Here is a 22539-nt window from a genome sequence, read left to right as displayed (position 1 = left end):
TCAGCCTCATGTCAAATGGTATTTTGAAAGGTCCTTTCCAATGGTTCTGGTCTGGAACTCCCTGGCTCCACCCTCCTTTCTCTCCTCCCCTTGGCTATGGAGGGAACTCTGTCAGAGCACTGAATGAGCAATGGAAACCCTCCATGCGCCAGGGGACTGAGACATGCGGGCAGGGGACTGACCAAGCTGCCAGGGGGATACGCGGAGGGACTGACCGATGCCGCTGTGGGGCCGGCCTATGTGCTGCAGGCTGAGGCCCTTGTTCATGTCTAGAAGTCCGTTCTTGGGCCAGCAGCCCATGGCGAAGCTGTAAGCCTGGAAGACAGGAGGTGAGAGTGGTTAACAGAGGCCTTAACCCGAAATGACCCCACTCACCAGCCTCCCTAGCCCCCAACTCTTCCCACCAAGGGCTATCTTTACTGCTACCCTGGGTTCCCTTTTTGCCAACACCCCCACCCGGATCCCCTTCCTTCTTCAGAATCCCCTTCCTCCTGGGCTTTGCCCCATTAGAACCCTGGCCCTCACTGGGTACTCCTACCAGAGCTGCTCTCTAGAAATCTCCCACTTACTAAGATCTTTATCAGCATCTTCCATCTCACCTGGGACCCACTTCACCATGCACTCCTCCTCCTCAGATTGCCTCTGCCTAGAGCTCCCAGAACTTTGCTGGGCTCCCTTCTCCCCAGTAGCACTGATCACAAAGACTGGGCTGAGGAAGGACCTAGGAGACCAGTGTATCCAAACTTTACCCCACAGACAGGAAGTGAGAGCTGGTGAATGACATGCCTGTGCTCAATGCTTCTGACTATGCAGCCAAGGGTGTGGTGAAGGCTGAGTGCCCAGTGGGGCTCCAATGAGGAGAAGGGTTACTGCCTGGTTGACTCAGGCAGCTGTGAGGGAAGTACATGATGTGAGTGTGTGTGTGTTCGTGGTAGGGGGAGCAGATGCTCTGCTGAAGGTCAAGTGCTCACTTATGCATATTCAAAGCGGCCACCCATCGATCTGTACTTAATTGTTTTCCTGGGGTTGGGGAAGGAAGTGCTAGGGGCATCGATCTGCTCAGGTCCCCAGGACTCCACTGCTTCCCCCTCCATTTCCTACTGAGCAACCTGGCTGCCAGCAACCTCCATCTGGAGGGAACACATGGCAGGATAGGGACAGCACCTTCCCTTATAGGTATGAAAGGCCTGTCACAGATGAGGAAACTGAGGCCCAAAAAGAAGAGGCTGGTATGGGTTAGAAGGCTCTGAAGTGGCTGGATATTTAATTTCTGCTTTGTGTACCAACCAAGTCCTCAGCTTCTGCCAGTGGGCTTGGTAGCTAGGCGACCCTTTAAGCATCACCCACCTCTCACTTCAGAAGTTCCCAAACACTCGGCTGCCCTTTTCCCAATGGCAGGAAGGTGACCAGCAAGAAGGAAAATAAATAAAGCTTGACACCAGAACCAAAGTAACTTCCAGCCATGCTCAGCCAGGCACTGCAGAGGCCCCACCCACTGCTAGGCCCAGGAGATCCTCATCCCACTACATACAGAGAAGGCCCAGCACAAAGTCAGAAACAAAAGACAGGAGGCTGGACACAGTATCTGTGCCAGGGCCCAAGGGCTGGACAGAAGGCTAGTTCCCTTCCTTCCCAGCTGCAGGAACCAATCCTCCAGCCCCACAAGCACTCAGAGACTAGGAGCCAATGTACTTAAATCTCAGTATCTTCCATTTTCCTTGACCACAGAGGTACCAGCCACAGCCCAACTTCCCAGCCAATCCTCCCCACCCTCTCCCAGGCCACAGCTGAACCCACAAATCAGAGACTGGGTGTGGGACTCAAGGATAGAGGAAGGATGCTGGTCTACAGCCAGGACAGAGCCAGGGCACCAACAGTAAGGGGACACAGCCAGTGGGCGGGGCCCAACCGGAGGAGCTGCTGAGAATGGCTGGGCTGAGGCTGGAGCTCAGTGGGCCAGAGAGCAGTGGCGGCTGCCTTTCAAGTACTTTAAAATCACTTACAAAGGCCGGATTAAACGATCAGAAATTCCATTTAATAGGACAAATAAAGAAATAACAATCTACTCTATCAGCCTGGAAAAGGCGAGCTGGATGGGTTTTTTTCCCCCTCTAGAAAGGAAAAAGGGAAGGAAGGGGGAAAAAAAGAAGGATAATGTGTGTTTACTCAAGCAAAGAAAAAAATATTTAAGTGATGTCGGGGAGAAGATTGCAGTAACTAGTGAAGAATAACATCGTCTACTTTGCTGTCAAATCACACCCGAATTTCAGTAATAGATTCTCGGCTGACACTCAATTCAATTCGAAGGTGATCCTGCTTTATCCCAGCCCATCAAATATTAAACACTTGCATTAGCAGGTGCTGCCGCTTCCCAGCTTAAAGCGGCGGGCGGGCGGGCGGGCGGCAGGGCTGCTAAGGCCCCTCCACTCTGCTCCTGGTTCGGGGACAGAGCAGCTCAACGTTATCTGCACGTCATCCTGAGCCTTATCGCAGTTAAGCGGGAAGACCACTTCAGATAACATTAGACGCTTGCCCTGACGCGTCACTGTGATTAGATTATTATTATAATAATGACTCCCCAAGATCTTCCACAGCCTGGGACATGCAGAAGGGGGATGAAGGGCAGCAGAGCCCAGGAGGGCCAGGCTTGACCGGGGCAAGCCAGAGCCTCTGGAGGAGAGCAGAGGAACCAGACAGGGTGGTAGCACAGTCCCGCCTGACAGATGCCTTTCAGAAAGGGCAGTGTAGCTTGTCAGAGTGGGGGTGAGATAAATTGGCATCTCCACTGCAGCCACGGTGTCACGCCGCACAGTTTCATATTCCCAGATAAGGCATGATAACCAATTGCTGCTGTAACACGGCCTCATCCAGCACTTCCTCAGGGGGCACAAGGTGGGGGGAGGGAGCAGCGTGTGCACATGGGTCTGCCAAGCTCCTAATAAGAGGGATTTAATTTTTACAAATGCTGCTTCCAGCGGGGCCTTCACATACCAGCCAAAGTCCAAAATGATATTAAAACTGGTTAATTAAAACTGCTCTCCTTCAGCCTGGGCTTTCCTCCTGCTGCCCCTGCTGAGAACCTGGGCATATCTCCCCCAGGTACTGACGCACACCCCTGCAACTTTCAAACATGGCCACCAGCTTCAAAGAACCACTCTGGGCCTAGTACATCAATTCCCCTAACACTGCCTGACATCTTGGGTACCCCTCGCCATGGCCCCCAGTCACACAGAGTCACCCAGAGACTATAGAGGGTACTACAGCAACTAGGGTTCCTGCCACTCTATGGTCTGAACACTTGTACTTGCTGCCCCTCTGAACCTGTATTTGCACACACTTTACCCCCACTACTCACTTCTAAAGGCTGTCCCTCCCCAGACTATACACCATGGAGAGGTCCCACCATATAGGCTCTCATACACCCACATAAGCCTCAGTCTCTTCCTCAGGTGACTGGGGCCACCCTGCCACTCCTGCTCCTTCCTTAAGGTTGTACCTGGCTACAAACTGGAGTCCAACTCAGGGCAAGGTGATATGGACTATGTCTCAGGGATTCTAGGTGGGAGGTCAAGGCTGGCATGGAAGGACTCATCAGAACAGGAGAATAAGAGGCTGAGCCCTGTGGCATTGACCACAGGGGACACTGAAGAGAAGCAGGCCCATGGTGGGTTAGAGGAGGCTAGGAAAGCTGCACAGAGCAAGTGGTACTGGAAGGGCAGAATATAGATGACAGAGGAATAAAACATTCCAGGCAGAAGAAGGACAAAGGAAGATGACAGGGCTTGGGTGTGGCTGGTGCAGCCAACTCAGAGAAGGACCCATATCTTGTGGCACTGCCTCCCAAATCTGTGGCAGTAGCAACACCAGCATCAAGGAGATTGATGTGCTGGGAGCCCTGGTGCTGAGCCTAGAATGGTTGTGTGTGGCCCATGGTCATGTCTGAAGGTTGCAGGGGTGTGTGTCAGTACCTGGGGAGACTCCTACCTGCTTCTCATCCCACTTCCTCCCTTTCATATCAGCATGTGGGCAGTGAGGGGAAGGGGCCCAGTGGCTTCCTGACCTTAATCAGTGTGGGGCATGAATCTGTTTTAATAGCTTTCTCCAATACCGTGTGCCTGAGCCCCTCTCCTAATGCTGGTTCCAAATTTTCTGGGTCCCACTTCTCCAGCTGCCCAGCTGTGGAGTCACCTAGGGTAAGGTAGATGGAAGGACGACTGAGGAGCTTCTGAGTCCTGTCCATGGCAGGCATTGATGCTGAACCATAAGGACTGGTGGAGTTGGGGTGAAAGATGCTGCATCTACCAAACCAACTCACCCTAGCCCTGTGCCAGGCAGGCACGCACACTTCGTTTCCCCTGGGCTGCTGTAATTTCCATGCGCGGGGAAGCAGGTGCCGAGCTGCTCCCGGCTGGCTTTCCCCTCTCGTGGCTCTGCCCGCCTTGGCGGCTGCCCCATTAGCTTAGTGGCCAGCCATCTGCGACGGGCCTGCCGCACAGCCCTGCTGTAGGCGCGGCGGGTGGCCCCCTGTGTAACAGGGAGCTTTGCCATTAGCGCCTTTAATATTCTGACACCTCAGCACAGCCTGCTATTACATGCAAACGCTGATCGCCCTGTGAAATTACATTGCTGGGCCCACGAAATGGAATCGTGTATAATCAGCCTCCTCCATGCACTGTCAGTCCCATCACAAACACAGCGCCCAGCGGCTTACGGGGGCTTAGCAGCTGCGACAAGTGTATTGGGTTTAATAGATGAAGTAGCCCTCATCGGCAGCAGCATCAGATCCTTCAAAGAGGAAAGACGAGGTATCAACAGCTGCTCTTGTGTCTCTGCCCACCCATATACTACCTATCAGGGACTTGAGAGATGGGTAGATACCGAGTGGGCAGGGCAGGGGTTAGGTATAGGGCTAGAATCCAGCTCATACTGCAGACAGAAGCAAAGACTGCTCTGCATCTTCTAGAAACCCCAGACCTCCCAACTCGGCACCAGCATATCAAGCCTCACAAGCCTCCCCATGAGATGGGGAAGAGCAGGCCTTTAACCATGGCTTGGATAACATGCTGCCCTGTGGACCTAAGGCTGGTGGACCATTTCCCAAGACCAGGAACCAAATCTCACTGCCTACCTGGCTTTTCAACCAACACTTCTATAGCCAGTGAACCAAGGCCATAGGTAAACACTGGGACAAGGTATGCCATGAGTACTTAGGGCATACCCAGCAGCCCATGCCTCAAAAAGGGAGCAAGTTCAGGGCTTAAAAGCCAGACAAAACCTACATTTGATTCTCAGTTCTTCCAGCTATTAGCACTGTAAGTCACCCGGGGACACTCACTCCCACTGCCACCCATACATTCTTTGTGCCATTATCCAAAATGTACATTGCCTTGAGAACACTGGTCCTTTTCCCTTTTCTAGGTTCAGCCAAACACCAAATGTGGCAGACTGTATTTTCCAGTGATAACTGCATTACTATCTCCCATCCCACAGGCTTAGACTATGACTGGCCACCAGTCATCAAGAGGAATTTGTGTTCCCCACCCCCTTCCCTGGCAACAGGGTGGGCTTTTATGACTATGACATAAGAGTAATGCAGAAGTAATACAACTTCCAACACCAATGCAGAAATGCTCAGGGAGCTTCCACCTCAATCACTGAAATACTTGCCCTGGAGCCCAGAGCTGCTGCATTAGTCATACTGTCACAAGGCAGCCACGCTGTGAGGAAGCCCAAAGTAACCCAAGCAGAGATCATATAGGGAACCGCGTAAGACTAGATAAGGAGAGAGATCCATAGCCAGCCACTAGCTGCTCCAATTAGTCTGTCACATCCTATCACTGCCTCAGTATAATCACATGAGAAAGCCTGAGTTAGAATCACATAACCAAGTTCTTCCTGAATTTCTGACTCACAGAAACGATAAGAGATAACAAAGTATTTGTTGTTTAAGTCACTAAGTTTTGGGCATGATTAGGGATGCAGAGATACTAACTGGAAAACAAGTATTACTCACTTTTGGATATACTCTATAGATATCTTCAAATTCTTCTTTCCTGTTTTTTTCTAGGGATATTCCTCTCCCTCAGAGACTTCATTCCAATCATTATCACTCTGGGTAATTTCAGAATCTACAGAATAACCCAACCCAGGAAACTTGCTTCTTAATATCTTGACTCCCAGTGCTCATTACCAACCTTCTCTTCTACCTACTTTAGCCATCTTTCCTCATGGCCATACACCCTGGGTCTATGCTTACCCTCTGAAACTCATGATGGATTTCACTCTGACCCCAGTCTCCTATCCTTTTGTCTGCCCTTCCCCTCTAACCCCCACCCTGATCTATCCATCCCTTCTAGCCTCAATCCCTTTTCTACTAAGACTGGACCCTTGAATCTATTTCTTCACCCATTCACTCTTCAATCTTCAGCTTCCCAACCCACTTGCCCTACACACCTTCTGTGAAAACTCTCAACTATAACTCTGTTTTGCCACATTTGCATTTAAGCTAAGTAATGCCAGTGATTCCTTATGTGTAGTAAGTGGTCACTACATATCCAAGATCAAAGTCTTGGTAACCCTCACTGGTACACAATTCTATTCCCCTCTTATTTTCACAAAGATAATAAAGGCCACTAGGCAGAAATTTCAGCTGTGTGCCCTGCATGTATAAATACATCTGAATCCTTCCCCAACTGCTACTTCACCTCTACTGTCCCATACCTCACTTCTTCTCAAAGGCCAATGTTGTAGTTTACAAGTCACCCCCTCCCACCTCCTCAGGCTCTTGCTCCTTTCTTTCTAAACCCTTAACCTCGCTTTCTCTGCTTACTCCTCCTTAGCATTGAAGCATATGCTTGAATCTGTAACATCTTCACATAACTTCTCTGTGTCTCAATTTCCTCTTTGAAAAATGAGGTTAATAATAGTTTCATTCCCACAGAGTTACTATGAGGGTTAAGTGAATTATTGTATGTAAAGTGCTTAAAATGATGCCTGGCTCTTTGAAAGCTATGTAAATATTAGATTATTATTTTTGTTTTTGGTTATTATTTTTAAAGTCCTCTATTTACTCCACACTGCATATCCACATCCAGCTGCTGCCTGTCCTATTAACAACCAAACTTTTCAAAACTGTTTCTACTTGGGCTGGAAATGGAGCTCAGTGGATTGGCCAGCATGCATGAGACCCTGGATTTGATCCCCAACACTGCCACCCTCAAAAAAGCTGTATGGTTCAAAACTGCTTCCATTCACCTTTCCCATAACTTCATAACAAGCCACAGTCAGTTTCCACCCCTGCCATGCCACTCAGCTCTGCTAAGGTCAACAATCCTCACCATGCTATCCCATCCATTGCCACTTTCAGATTCTTACCTGTTTCTACCACTCTGCAGCCTATTCCATCTTTGAAACCATTCTCCCTTTGATTATCTCAACATTTTGCTTTTTCAATTTTCCTAGCTCTCCGCCATGTTCCTCACAAGCTCCTGTATAGTCTTCCTTTGCATTTGGTCATCTTTTTTTTTTTTTTTTTTTTTGTATCGGGGATCGAACTCAGATCCTTGTGCTTGCTCAGCAGGCAGTGAACCACTGAGCTAAATCCCCAGCCCTGCATTTGGTCATCTTATATGTGACTCACTGGCTCTGTGCTGTCTCTTCCTATTTTTTCCTACATGCTACCACTTTCTTTGGGTGATTTCCTCAATTCCTTTTCTTCAACCTAACTTCCAAATCTGTATTTTCTTACTGCTTTGAGTGTCAAACATACATATTCTATTGCATACTTGGCATTTCCACCTGGACTTCACCTGATTCTCAATATGCTTAAAACCCATCCCAATGTCTTCTCTTCAAACTGCTCTTTCTCTCAATTTTCCCAATCCCAGTGCACACCACTACCATTTACCTGGTCTGCTAGGCCAGAAATGTGGGGGTCAACCTAGACTCCTTCCTCTTCCTTACCACCACCCAAGTCTGGCTTCATGCTTCTAAGCTTATTCAAACAATTCTTTCAGCCTGTCTAGAATGTCCTCTGCCTTCTGCTTATTGTCCTACTTTGAACACATACTTCTTTCTCAATACTCAATTTAAAAGTCTCTTCCCTTGTAGTTTTTTCTGATTCATTCCACCTTTAAATCTACCCACCATCTGAATAGCACCTGTAGCATTACATTTGGTTACAGATCTGTTACCCTATTTTGCTGGGAGATTCCTAAGAGGAGGGCTTCTGTCTGCTATCTCCAGATGGTCTCTATTGAGGAAAATGGAAGGGAAAAGAGATGAGGAAAAGACATGTCTTTGGGTATATTTCTGCCAAATATGAAGGCCTGGTTTCCAGAGCTGTGACTTCTGCCAGTCCTACCCAGTGTCCTTCAGGAACCACTGCCGCTCCTGCTCAGCAGAACAGCCATCCTCTCCAGTCATTCTTGGAACTGAGGGTTCAGCTGTAAGTGTAAGACAGAACTGCTACCCTTCTCCTTTTCTCAACTGTTCAACCTATAGGCAGCACCTTCTGCATCCTTCAGGCCCAGAAGAGGCTTGGCCAGTACACCTACAGCAAAAGGATAGGCCTTTGCATCAGGTTAACTAAGCCCATGCTCCCAGCTCCAGCAGTTGATTCTGTTATACGCAGTGTTCTCTGGCTACCAGCAGACTTCAGGGGCCTCAGAGCTACTGCTGTCCATCATCAGAACTTGAGTAGGATAATTATCTTCTCTGTGTACTTAACCTCACTGCTCGCTGCTTACAACAGGATGATGGCTGCTAGTGTGCTGGGTGCCAGGACATCAGAGACAGTGGCTGTGCCACAGGTCCAGGTTCCACAGATTTGGTACTTGGGGCCCTTGGATGAGAAGACAGCTGCCAGCTTGGCTGGAGCCCATTAGGGTCCTAAGTATTTTCAGTGGAGTAATCTCTTTCCTGTATCCAGATCTCTTCACTTCACTGCTGAGTCAGAGAAAACTTGGGGATACTGAGGTTTCTGGGAAAAGAATAAGGTAAGACGCTCCTGAACCGTGATACCTGAGACCCCTGCAAAGGAGGGTGGCCTGTCTGGGGCTCCATGTGCACTGTTAGAGTCTAAGGCAGCTGGTCAGTCTAGCCAGCTGCCCAGGTTGAGAGCTACATTGAGAGTTTTCTTTGTTTTCATTACAATTGCCTCTCCCATTGCTTCTTTTTAGCCAGCCCTTTTCTCTCCAGGGTGCTGGGGATTGAATGAAACACCACCCCCGGCTCCAATAAGTGTATTTCAATTACATCTGTCACTGCATAATGATATAATGATATATCATGTGATATTAAATCCATGGTAATCATATCAGGGATTTTTTTTAATCGTGCACTAATCACATTATTACATCTCTATAATTAACAACAGGAGGTATGGAAATTCAGTTAAGGCAGTAGGCTCAATGTAGTTCCCCCACCTCCATCCTAGCTCCCCCAGATTAGGACTGGATTAGGAAATGGAGACTGCAGGGCATTAACAAACTGGGCTAAAAGCCCTCACCTTCCAAGGCCTCAGCCATGGGCAAATGCTTCAACATCCAGGACTCACAGAGATCAACTAGACTAAGACCAGGAAGCCTGTCTATCTTGTGGCTGCTCAGGAAAGAACCTTAGGGTAGATGTCACACAGAGTGATCCGACCATAGGGCTCAGCTGAGCCTTCCAGACCTCGAGGCTGCCACCACAGCACCAAAGCATCTCCACAGGGAAGGGCATTCCCTTTCCTTCAAACCAGCAAGGCCCTCAAAAGTGCTTGTAAAACACAGGGCAAGTTCCCACCTCCTGCATCAGAATTCCTCCTGCTACCTCTACACAGACTCCCTTTCTCTGGCCTAGCCTTCTGACAGTTCTCAGCATCTCCAGGGCCAGCAGCTGTGATAGTGCTATCTCTTGGTTCCATCAGCCCTGATGACAGCTGAACAAACCTAACTCTTTCTGGGGCTGTTCCTTCCCAGATCTCTCCCTTCTCTTTCTTTCTCTCTCTCTCTCTCTCTCTCTCTCTCTCTCTCTCTCTCTCTCTCTCTCTCTCTCTCTCGTCTAAGTTCTTATGTCCTTCTACACAGGCCAAGATGGAGAGGAAGGGCCAGGGAATGCAGCTTGAACTATGTCAAATGACCCTGTCTTTCCCACCACCACCTCCTCCCTGCTCCTGATATTGAGCTGTTAGGGCTAATCCCCTCAGGGGTGTCAGAACCAGTCTGCAAAGCAGAATTCTGTGTTTCAAGTCCAAAGCTTTGAACCTGGCATGTAACTAGTCCTCAGTGAGGGGCAGGCATTTTGCTAACTTTGACTCTCAGAAGTTGGACAGGCCTGAAGATAAAAGAGAAAAATCATGTCCTTTTTCCTAATAAAAAGGAGACACTAATAGCAGTCAGCACTTAGGCAAAGCACTTAAAGTTTCTAAAGTGCTTTCCAAATTAAAATATAATTCTTTTATTGAGCATTCGATACCACCATCTGCCCACCCCTCACACAAGAAAAGTATGTGCACACTTTAACACAACACACACTTTCACTTTCTTTCTCTCTAGGAAAAAGGAGAAGGGTATTCAAAACATTCACCCCAGATCCCTTGCTCTTGCCTGGATTGCTCATTTAGCACACATTTTTTCAGCAGCTACCGTGTACTAAGCCCTGTACTGGAGATACACAATCAAGTGAACCAGCCAAGTGACCTCAAAGAGCCCTGAGCTAGAAGAGAGACATGTTCAACACACTTGCAAAGGACCACAGCATAGGCCAAGATCATGTAAGAACCCTGAGGGAGTAATGAGGCCCATAGAGCAAGCACTGAGAAGGACCCAGATGGTCTTCAGTGGGACATACTAGGTGGGGTACCATACGGCGAGGAGCTCAGTCTAGTGGTCTGAGCTGAGACAAGAAAATCCTAAGAAAGCAGATGAGTAGCGCATGCAGCTGGGTGTGGATAAGATCACCCAGGAAGAGGGAATGCCTTTAGAGTTAGATGAAGTTTTTCTTTTCTCAGATGTCTGAGAAAAGGAAGGCTGAGAGATACTAAAATCAAACTCCCAGGCTCCAGGGCTACGCCAAAAAAAACCTTCTCTCTGGGGGCACACCCAACATGCTGGCCCCTGTACCTTCCTTTATCAAATCAGCCTTCACTTTACCCAGGTGTAACAGAATGGAAGAGTCCAGGCTTTGGATTTATAATGACTGTTTCACAGCAGTCACTGAAAGCCTATTACCTGCATGCATACATGTGCACACATATAGCAAAGAAGACATGGTACTGTCCTCAGATAACTTACAATTTACTAAAGAAACCAGATAGTAAGTAAATAGCAATATTAATTATCATTAAATCGTAGCTAAAGCAAGGGTTCAAAGAAGAAATGTAATCTGTTATGACAGGATGGAACAGGGGACCTTGACCTAGTTGAAAATGCTTCCCTGAGGACAAGTGAGCAGAAACTGAGTATGTGGGGGCATGGTCTGCAGGCAGGCTGAGGCCTTCAGGTGAACTGTGCTCTAGGACCTGGAAGGAATCAAATCAAGGCCAGCATCCCCAGAGCATAGAAAGCAAGCATGAAATGTGGCTGATAAGAAGGCAGTGGATACAGCCCAGGCAGGACCTCAGAGGGTATGGTAAAGGTTTTCTACTCATTCCTAGGGCCACCCAAGGACTCTCACTATCATACTGCATGATCTTGGGGTGCTCTACCAGGGTTAAAAGTGAGTTCCTTTGCAGATTTACCCCCTCTTTATTCCAAAGAGTAGCCAGGCCTGGGAAAAACTAATAGAGAACCAAGACCATTATTTATATAGAACGGAAGAGAAAAACAGCATAAGCATTCACACACTCACTGCAGGCTGACTAGATCCTGGCAGCTCAAACAAAATCATATGTAGACCCTTCCCTCACAAACGCCGGGTCCTTTGAGAAAAGCAGACACAAACTAAGAACTACCTAACGACCGACAACAAGTGAGTAGAGAAAACCACAAAGGAGGAAAGTGCTCAGGCCCAGACGCTTCAAGCCTCAAACAGGGTATGCTGTTTCCTAGTCCATGCCTTGCTGCACAAGCAGCAGTGCTGGAACAGCACAGCCCACACAGACTGCAGATTGAGCAGGGGCAGGAGTGTGCAGAAGACTCTGAGCCAAGGCTCCTGAAGGGGCTGGAGACACAGTAGCAGTGAACCTAAGACAGGATTTTTAGAACATTACAACAAGCAGTGGAGCTGGACATGGTGGCATGCACCTATAATCCCAGCTACTTGGGAGGCTGAGGCAGGAGGATCATGAGTTCAAGGCTACTCTGGGCAACTTAGTAAAGTCTCTTCTCAAATTAAATAAATAAACATTTTTTAAAAGAATAAGTAATGAGGGGCCAGGGATTTAGCTCAGTGGTTCCACCACCTGCCTCGCAAGCGCAAGGTCCCAAGTTCGATCCCCAGTACCAAAAAAAAAAAGAATAATGGGACTTAAATAGAAAAATCACTTCAGGAAACAGTAATTCTAGTCCCTAGGACTAGAATCAGTCTCCTCATTGGAAATGAGCTTAATTACTGGATTTCTTATGTTCCTTCCTGATCTGAAATTTACTAAATCTGAGGTGCTTCAGCCACCTACACCAGAGTCAGGCTTATTTCTGCCCACATCTTTGCTTATGTTATCTCCCCACCCAGAGAACTCACCTTTCGCTCTCTAAAATCCTATCTGCCAAGACACAACTTTCAGGAAGCCTTTCTCAATTTTTCCCCCTCCTCCAAGTCCCACCCTGACTGCCACACCCATCTATCCCAACAGCACTTTGCTTAGCCACATGTCACATATTGTCTTGTACTCTTACTTGGTTGGTCCAGGGATTGTCTTATCACTCCTTGACCTCTAACATCCACGTCAGAGGTAGGAGAGAAGCTCTACTCCACGTGCCCCAGAAGCAGGCAGATGCTGTTCCAGCCTGAAGTCTAGGTCCCCTTTCCTCTGCCCAGAGCCCTCTGAGAACTCGCCTGGCCTCCACTTGAAAAGGGTGCTAAAAGCAATGATGTCTCCAAGTGCGATGGGAGATATTTGTGTCTGCTTTACCCTTGGCTTTTTGCTCCGGTTCAGGTAGGAGTGGGGTGGGCCGGCTGGCAGATCTGAGAGCACGGCACGCCCCAGCGGGCAGGGTGCACAGCGCGGAGGAAGGCGCAAGTCAGTCTGGAGTGCTCCCCATTTATCAAGCTCACGCAGGCCGCCAGCCGAGCGAGTCTTTCTATCATTACACCTCTCAAAATCCGATTCATACCACTAATCCTGCCTTCATTCTCCCAGATTAATAACATCTCTTTCAACCTTCACAGTGTGATAAATAGACAAAGAGAGAACAAAAGGAGAGACAGAAGAGAGAGAAAGAGCTGGAGCAAGTCCCCATAATAGAGAGAGCCGAGAAAGAGGAGAGGGAAAAAAGAAGAGCGAGCGAGAGCAGGCAGCAGCCGGAGACTGCAGCTACCTCAGAGAGCCGCTCTGAGGAGAGCTGGCGGCTGCGCCCCGCTATGCGCTCTGCTCTATCCCCAAAGAGAAAGAAAGGCTCGTTAACAGTTCCTTCCTGCCTGCACTTTTGTTCAAATTCTTTTCTTCCCTTCCAATCCTGCTTTAGGTCAAATTCCAGTGAAAATGAGTCCTCTGGCTTCCTGGTATCCTCCCACCCTCCTGACCAGGCCCAGAGAACCAACCTGGCCCATGGCAGAGGGCTGGCTTTGGGTTCACACTGGGCTTGGAATGGGTTTTGGAAGGGTGCAGCAAGCTTGCCTTCACCAGAGCTGCTCCCCTAACCTGAATCCTTGCCCCTTTCCTGCTCTTTCAGCACAGTGGGAAAAGGAACAGAACAGTAGGAAAGGTTAGGGTCCAATCTCTAAGGAGCTGTCCTACTCACTGTGCTACTCTAAACTTCCAGATGGTCCAACCCAGCATCCCCAGCACCCAGCAGCCCAGGCAGATGGAGAACACAGATACCTCTCAGCCCTGCTAAAGCAGAAGTATGGGCCACTCCTCCAAATTATGGTGGAGAAGTATGATAGGCACAAAAAACCCACAGGGGCCCCAGTCCTAACACAGCTGATCGTGCTTTTCTGCCCAGAAGCTCACCCACACTCGTCTCCACAGTGTACTCCCCATGCTCTGCACAGACCCAAGTCCAGGGTCCCTTCTGGATGCCATCTGAGCTCTTCCAGCAGAACTCAGTCACTCCCTCTTCTGGGCTCTGAAAAGCAACACCATTTACATCATCCCGAAGTGACTGTGTTTCCCTCATTCCGCTGGGAGTTTGTCTTCTCATTTCTCTATTCCCAAGTCCAAGCTGTCCATGGCATTTCCACACATTCTTGACTTTGCCTAAACTGGCCCTAGCTGAACACTGCTCGACCCTCCCTCTGGACTGCAAAGTATTCCTAGGCTGCCAGCCAGCCTGGCTCAGAGGTGGCAGCAGAAGCACAGGAAACTAGGAAACTCAGCAGGCCTGTCATTTACTACCTTCACAATCTATCAGACCTGGGGAAGAGGACAGCGCCAAGCTCCCAGGACCACTCTGCCTGGTAGCACACTCAGAGCCAGTTGGAGGGTGGGACACAGGGCGGTGCATACAGGAGAGCCCTGCCCTATGCAGTCCAGCCTCCTGGAAGGAGCCTTCCAGGACAGTCAAGGCTTCTCCAAGGACAGAGACTGGTGGCAGATAGGAATGCCATGAAAGCAGACCCTCAACAGAAAGCTGGTGGCCTGGAGGTCCTCTTCTTTTCTTCTGTTCCCCACACCCAAACACAGCCCTCCTCTTGGACCTAAAATGGTTGCTGGCCATATCCACCATCCATACCTAGAGAACCCATCACCTTCAGCCCCAACTCTCAAGTCTGCCCAGAAACAACCTGAAAGCTCAGAGAAAAGGAGACTTCACAGGGCCCAGTAAAAGAGTAACCCAGAGAGGAAGAGATGTTGAGATGGGTAGGAACAGTCCTTGGGGTCACTTCTGCAAAAAATCCAAAAGTTCCATTAACCTTCCCTCGGCCCCAATATCAGAAGGATTCTCCACACATTCTTCTCTTCTATCAGGCACCCAGGATCAGATACCTGCAACAGGGAAGGTGGAAAAATTGCAGTGGCTGATGTTCCTCCATCCTACCAATCAGGTAAAGGATGAGAAAAGGAGTGAGAAGGAGATAAATTATACAGTCTCAGTGTCCAGTCCTCCCTACAACCAATCCAGCTACAGGTGTCGGGGCGGCAAGGCAGTTAAGGTCTCACTGGCCACACAGGCCCTGACTCTCTCTAAGCCTAAGGTTATAGTAGGGTTCCAGAAACATGGAACCCTTCTCAAAGAGACAGCATCACCAGTGTCAACCCTGCTGCCTGCCAGGATCTAAAGCCTTCACACATTAAGTAACCAGGAGACTTTCTCCTGGACGAGGGCTCAGAAAGGTGTTCCATCCCTTGAAGCCCTATCTCAGACAGGTGGACTGGCCCAGGCTCTAAGAAGAAAAATTACAACCCCTCTGCCTCTACATCTATGGTCAACTCTTACCCAAAACACACTCTTGCCTCTCCCCTTGCGTCCTCCAACTCCTCTGGGCCTCTCTGAGCCTTTCTTCCCAAGAGAAGCCACCATCACCAGGGCAGGTAAGTATGAGGGACAGGCTTCATCTTCTCAGGGGGCTTTGACCTTCAGTTAAAGAGACAACTCTAGACCCAAGTAAGGAACCTGTGTGGGGACCAGAGAGAAAGATGTCATTCAGACACCTAGGGTCTCTGGCAGATCAAGAAGCCAGATCTGAGTGATGATTTTCCCAGTGATGATGATTTTAAGTACCTGGTTCTGGAGCTCACTCCTCTAGGCAGACAATGGCACAGAGCAAGGAAGGAGAACTTGGGTCCTAATGTATAAAAAGCTCCAGCAAAGCAAAATCATTTACTCTTTGGTGCGACTGCTCAGCAGAGCTAATAAATCTTGCATGAGCAGGGCCAATTCTAATTTCCTAATATGAAAAGGCATTTGGATTGAGAGAGAGGGGGAGATAAAAGTGATTGAATCTCCAATAGTCCAGGTTACTGACAAGAAACATCCTGCTCAGCCCTGAGAAAAGGATGGCAGCAACCGCCCGCCCGCACACACCCATCCGTTCTGCCCCCCTCTTGGTGCGATACATCTCAGTCTCCTCTATTGACAGGACGTGGCTTTAAACACAGTTACACAAGTTATCATTTCTGCCTTCTGATCAATCTGAATTTTCAGGACAATTACCCTCTTAATCAATGATTGCTATCAGCAGCCCTGCGCCTGGACGGATTTCTCAGCAAGGTAATCATGCCGCCAGGCTGGACGGCGCGTGCATAGGCAATGAAGCTCTGGATGGGGTCTCCTCCCTCCTTCCTGAGCCCCACATCCCAGCGCCACTGCCAGGATCGAGGACAAGGACGGCAAAGTGTGAAGGCCACTTCAAGGAGTGGTAGGAGTGGAGGGAGGGGCCCAGCCATCCAGACAGCCTCCCAAACCACCTGATTGTGGAAGAAACCTATTAAAACACTAGATTTACTGCCCACCACCTTGATGCATCTCTACACATCCTTCTGCCATCATTCCTAGCTCCTAATTAGCTTAATAAAGCCCAATTGTAATTATGGGCTCAAACTATTAGGGTGCATTAGTACAAAGAAAAGAGAAATATTGTTTTGCTAATCTCTCAGAAGCTCTTGGTCCAATAAATCCCTTTTCTTCCATAGACCTGGTTCTTATGAGCTACTGTGATGACAGGGGCAGCCTCTTCTGCCTCCTCAGACACCTGGAGCTATCACAAGGCCAGCCAGGCCTTGAGCCAGGAAGGCACCCAGCCCAACACTTCCTTCTTCCAGGGTCTTCCCACAGATCCAGCACTTTGTGCATAAAATAATCCAGAGCCTCTCAGAAGCAAGAAGGAAAAGAAATAGGAAGTCAGTTTCCAGTTAGCTAGCAGCCATATCTGCCACCTTGGTGGCAACTCAAGAGTTTTTCAAATCACCTGTTGTTAGACAAGGACTTAATCTCGAGAGGCCAGCAGTGGGATAAAAAGAACTTGATCCAGGACACTGATGAATGAACTTAAGCTCTAGCCTGAGTGTCAGGTCTGTGTAAACAGTTACACTCATGGCAGAGTGAGCTGTGGGATAAAAAAGGTCCCAACAATTTGCTAGTACATCTTGAAGGAGGAAGAGAATTAGAAACTATGCATGTTTTTATTCACCAACATTTACTGCATGCTACCTACAAGCTATGTTGTAGGGGTACAGCAGCAAACAATACAGAAATGACTCCTACCCTCAAGGAGCTCCCAATCTACTACGAAACAGACAAATGTTTTAAAAAATGTAAAAGCAACAAAGTGAACTTGTACATAAGTTGTCACAGCAGCATTATTTATAACAGCCAAAAAGTGGTGAGTAAAGAAAATGTGGTATGTCTATAAAATGGAATATTACTCCGCAGCTAAAAGAAACAAAGTACAGCCGGGGAGTTAGCTCAGTGGTTCCGCCACCTGCTTCGCAAGCGCAAGGACCCAAGTTAGATCCCCAGTACCCAAAAAAAAAAAGTATCAATGATTAGATGCTTAATAATGTGTTAAAGAAACAAAGTACTGACTGACACATGATACCACATAGATGGACCCTGAATATTATGCTAAGTGAAAGAGCTAGTCACAAAAGACCACATATAAAAAATTTCAAGTATTGCCAGAACAGGCAAATCTATAAAAATGGAAAGTCAATTCATGGTTGCTTAGGGCTGGAGTGTTTAGAGAGAAATAGAATTGACTGCTAATGGAGTTTCTTTTAAGAAGAATAAAAATGTTCTAAACTTAGATGGCAATGACAGTTGTACAACCCCTTGAATATATTATAAATGAATTATACTCCCTAAATGGGTGAACTATATATTATGAGAATTATTCTCAAGAAAATTATTTTTAAATATATATAAATAAACACACATGAAGAGACAGGAAGTTCCATTGGGAAACCAGAAATGTTTTCACAAAGGACATAAGAGGAGTTAGGTCTTGAAGGATAAGTAGGAGTTCACTAGGCAAGAATGAAGCAAAGGGAGAACACGCTGAATCAGCCCACTGCAGACAGGCAGGTCTGTGCACGCCCTACCAAGGTCCCGAGTCGCACAGAAGATGCTGAATCACCCCACTGCAGACAGGCAGGTCTGCCCATGCCCTAACGAGGTCCTGAGTCCCATAGAACATGCCGAATCAGCCCCCTGCAGACAGGCAGGTCTGCGCACTACCTACCGAGGTCCCCAGTCGCACAGAAGACATCGAATCACCCAGCTGCAGACACGAAGGTCTGCCCACGCCCTACCGAGGTCCTGATTCCCACAGAACACAGTGAATCAGGCTGCTACAGACAGGCAGGTCTGTGCACGCACTGCCGAGGTCCCCAGTTGTGTGGAAAATGCCAAATCACCCTGCTGCAGACAGGCAGACACCTGGTTCCACACTACAAAAACGCAGAGGACACCAGACCACCAGACCAAGGTACTGAGTCCCGCTGCTATCCTCTCAGAGGTAGGGGCTTCTGAGCCACTATCCCACTGCTCCTGGTCCAGAGGAAGGGGCTTCCCAGTCACCATCCCTCCTGCTGCTCCCAGCCCAGAGGAAAGGGCTTTTGGGCCACCTTCTATCGCACTGCTCCAGGCCCAGAGGAAGGGGCTTCCAGGCAACCATCCCTCCCACCACTCCTGGCCCAGAGGTAGGGGCTTCTGAGCCGCCATGCCATTGCTCCTGGACCAGAGGGAGGGGCTTCCCGGGCACCATCCCTCCAGCTGCTCCCAGCCCACAGGAAAGGGCTTTTGGGTCACCATCCCTACCACTGCTCCCGGCCCCTGTCCCACCTCTCCCAGCTCAGAGGAGGTAATCCGTGCAGGTGCTAACAGCCCCTCACCCCAGTCGAAATGAGAAAACATGTAAATAAGTCTCAAAACCAGACTTCCAGATCACCTACAGCAAACCCAAAGGGAAATGAGATGGAACACTCTGATACTCAACCACCTGGACCCACTGAACGGGCAACAAAAGGGGATCTGGAAAAAATGAAATCAGAAATAACTTCTCAGATAACAGGAGAAATTGTGCCCCTAGTGCAAGACACGATTAATAAATCTAGAGAGGATCTCAGGAACATGATGGAATCCCAACATAAGAAACAAATGGAATCCATAAAACAGATGCAAATAGATTTCCAGGACATGAAAAACTCCACTGAAAGTCTACAGAGCAGAATGAGCCAATGTGAGGACAGAATGTCAGATATAGAAGATAAGATGGAAATTAGTGACAAGGAAAAGAAAACTTGCTTCAAAACTATAAGGGAACATGAGAAATCAATCCAGCAGCTGCTAGATGATGCAAAGAAGAATAACATAAGACTGATTGGGCTCAATGAAGAAACAGGAGAGAGTGGAGATGACATAAAAAATGTCTTCACAGAAATAATGGCAGAAAACTTCCTAAGGAGGGGAAAAGAACTTGACATACAGGTAAGTGAGACATATAGGACTCCAACTAGCCTTCATCAAAAAACAAATCTACACATAGGCATATAATTGTTAACATTCCAGAAACTCAACAGAAGAACAAAGTTCTCCAAGCAGTCAGAGAAAAGAAACAAATCACATACAAAGGAAAGCCCATCAGAATCACAGCAGACTTCTCGACACAAACCATCAAGGCAAGAAGAGCTTGGAGTGACATATTCCAAGCCCTAAAAGAAAACAGCCTCCAAGCCAGATTGATGTACCCTGCAAAACTATCTTTCAAAATGGATGGAGAAATAAGATACTTTCATGACAAAGAGCACCTTAGGAAATTCATGAACACCAAACCAGCACTCCAAAGAATTTTACACAATATCCTAGGAACAGACAATGAGGATCACAACCCCAGGAAGCAAAGTAGAATGAACCCATCTGGCATGACAAGAAATTAAATGTAAAGGGGGAGAACCCAATAAAAAGAAAAAGTCATGGCAATGACAAGTCAATACATTTCAGTTATAACCATCAACGTTAATGGTCTCAATTCACCAAACAAAAGAAATAGACTGGCAGAATGCGTCAAGAAGCAAAATCCAACAATATGCTGCATACAAGAAACACACTTAATTCAAAAGGAAACTCACAGACTGAAAGTTAAAGGGTGGAATACAATACTGCATGCGACGGGAACCCGAACAAAAGCAGGAGTAGCTATCCTCTTGGCAGATCAAGTAGATTTCAAACAAACACTGATTAAGAGAGACGAAGAAGGACACGACATCCTTGTAAAGGGAAGAATCCAAGAGGAAGAGATGACAATCATAAATATCTATGCACCAAACACTAGTGCACCCAACTATATAAAACAAATACTAATGGGCATGAAAAGTCATATATGCACTAATACAGTTGTAGTGGGGGACCTCAACACCCCACTGTCACAAATAGATAGATCAACTAGACTAAAAATAAGTAATGAAATACTAGAACTCAATTGAACTCTTGAACAAATGAACTTACCACAAGTTTACAGAGTCTTCCACCCCACAAAATCAGAATACACATTCTTCGCAGCTGCACATGGGTCATTCTCAAAAATAGACCACATACTCACACACGGAACATGTCTAAGTAAGTGCAAAGGAATTGAAGTTATCCCCTGTATATTATCAGATCATAGTGCGATGAAATTGGAGATCCATAACAAAAGAAACTCAAAAAATTTCATAAACATGTGGAAATTGAACAACCCACTTCTGAATAACCAATGGGTCACAGAGGAAATTAAAGAAGAAATCAGACAGTTCCTTCAATTAAATCACAATGACAATACAACATATCAGAATCTATGGGACACAATGAAAGCAGTCTTATGAGGGAAATTCACAGCAGTGAATACGCATATTAGGAAAACAGAATGAGCCCAATTAAACAACCTGATGCTGAACCTCAAGCTTCTAGAAAAAGAGCAGGACAACCCCAAAGCTCATACAAGGGAGGAAATTATAAAGATGAGAGGAGAAATCAATGCAATGGAGACTAAGAGAACGATACAAAAAAAATCAATGAAGCCAAGAGTTGGTTCTTCGAAAGAATTAACAAAATGGACAAACCTTTAGCCAACCTTGTCAGAAAAAGGAAAGAAAAGGCCCAAATCCATGCAATTAGGAATGAAAAGGGTGAAATTACAACAGACCCAGCAGAAATCCAGAGGATCATCAATACCTACTTCCAGAACCTATACGGCAATTAAGATGGACAACACAGAAGAAATGGACAGATTCCTAGATACATATGAATTACCAAAGTTGAATGAAGAAGACCTAAAAATCCTGAACAACCCAATATCAACCAATGAAATTGAAAATGTAATTAAAAACTTATCAAAGAAAAGCCCAGGCCCTGATGGCTTCACTGCTGAATTCTACAACACATTTAGAGAGGAACTGCTGCCACTACTGTTTAAACTCTTCAATGAAACTGAAAGGGAAGCAATACTCCCAAATTCATTCCTGGAAGCAAGCATCACCTTGATCCCCAAAGCAGAGAAAGACCCAACTGAAAAAGAGAACTATAGGCCAATCTCACTAATGAACATAGATGCAAAAATCCTTAATAAGATACTGGCAAACAGAATGCAGAAGATCATCAAGAAGATCATACACCCTGATCAAGTGGAATTCATCCCAGGGATGCAGGGATGGTTCAATATACACAAATCAATCAATGTAATACACTATATCAATAGAGCCAAGGACAAAAACCATATGATTACCTCCATAGACACAGAAAAAGCATTTGACAAAATCCAACATGCATTAATGATAAAAACCCTACAAAAAATTGGAATAGATGGTCTCTACCTCAAACCGATAGAAGCCATCTATGAAAAACCAACAGCCAATATCATACTAAATGGTCAAAAACTGAAATCCTTCACACTAAAATCAGGAACTAGACAAGGATGTCCACTATCACCACTCTTGTTCAATATAGTTCTGGAAACATTAGCCACGGCAATTAGACAAGAGAAAGAAATAAAAGGAATAAAGATAGGTAATGAAGAAGTCAAACTGTCATTATTTGCAGATGACATGATACTCTATATAGAAGACCCCAAGAACTCCACCAAAACTCTTCTAGACTTAATAACCAAATTCAGTCAAGTAGCTGGTTACAAGGTCAACACACAAAAATCAATAGCTTTCCTCTACACCAATGACAGACTCACTGAGAGAGAAATAGGGCAAATAATTCCTTTCACAATAGCATCCAAAAAACTGAAATACCTAGGAATCATCCTAACAAAAGAAATCAAAGACCTCTTCTCTGAAAACTATGGCACTCTGAAAAGAGAGATTGAAGATGATATCAGAAAATGGACAGACATCCCCTGCTCCTGAGTAGGAAGGATTAATATAGTGAAAATGGCCATACTTCCAAAACTGCTATATAGATTTAATGCAATTCCAATTGAGATCCCAGCAGCATACTTCATAGACCTCGAGAAAACAATCCAAAAATTCATTTG

General features: G+C 46.9%; 1 protein-coding gene across 46 annotated transcripts in view; it reads right to left on the bottom strand.

Moving 5' to 3' along the window:
• Nucleotides 1–22539, bottom strand: part of Eri3 (ERI1 exoribonuclease family member 3) — a 139846-nt gene that overhangs the window by 24390 nt on the left and 92917 nt on the right. For 36 of the 46 annotated variants that reach the window (XR_002391722.2, XR_015452622.1, XR_015452621.1 and 33 more), the window contains one exon: nucleotides 216–315. The exons of 1 other annotated variant lie outside the window; for it this stretch is intronic. Coding sequence is in view for 40 of the 45 variants with exons in the window: in XM_021250769.2 (XP_021106428.1) it covers nucleotides 216–315 (100 nt within the window). In the remaining 5 variants the exon portion in view is untranslated. Of the gene's footprint in view, nucleotides 1–182; nucleotides 316–14095; nucleotides 14211–22539 lie in introns of all 46 variants that reach the window. 9 more of the 46 variants (XM_021250757.2, XM_021250759.2, XM_021250763.2 and 6 more) reach the window with 3 other exon arrangements.

The sequence above is a fragment of the Heterocephalus glaber genome, unplaced genomic scaffold (genome assembly GCF_053883595.1).
Source record: "Heterocephalus glaber isolate CG9 unplaced genomic scaffold, H.glaber_assembly_v1.0 deba00001451, whole genome shotgun sequence".
Lineage (NCBI taxonomy): Eukaryota > Metazoa > Chordata > Mammalia > Rodentia > Bathyergidae > Heterocephalus > Heterocephalus glaber.
The sequence above is the reverse complement of the archived record's forward strand: the minus strand, read 5'-3'. Positions and strand labels throughout refer to the sequence as shown.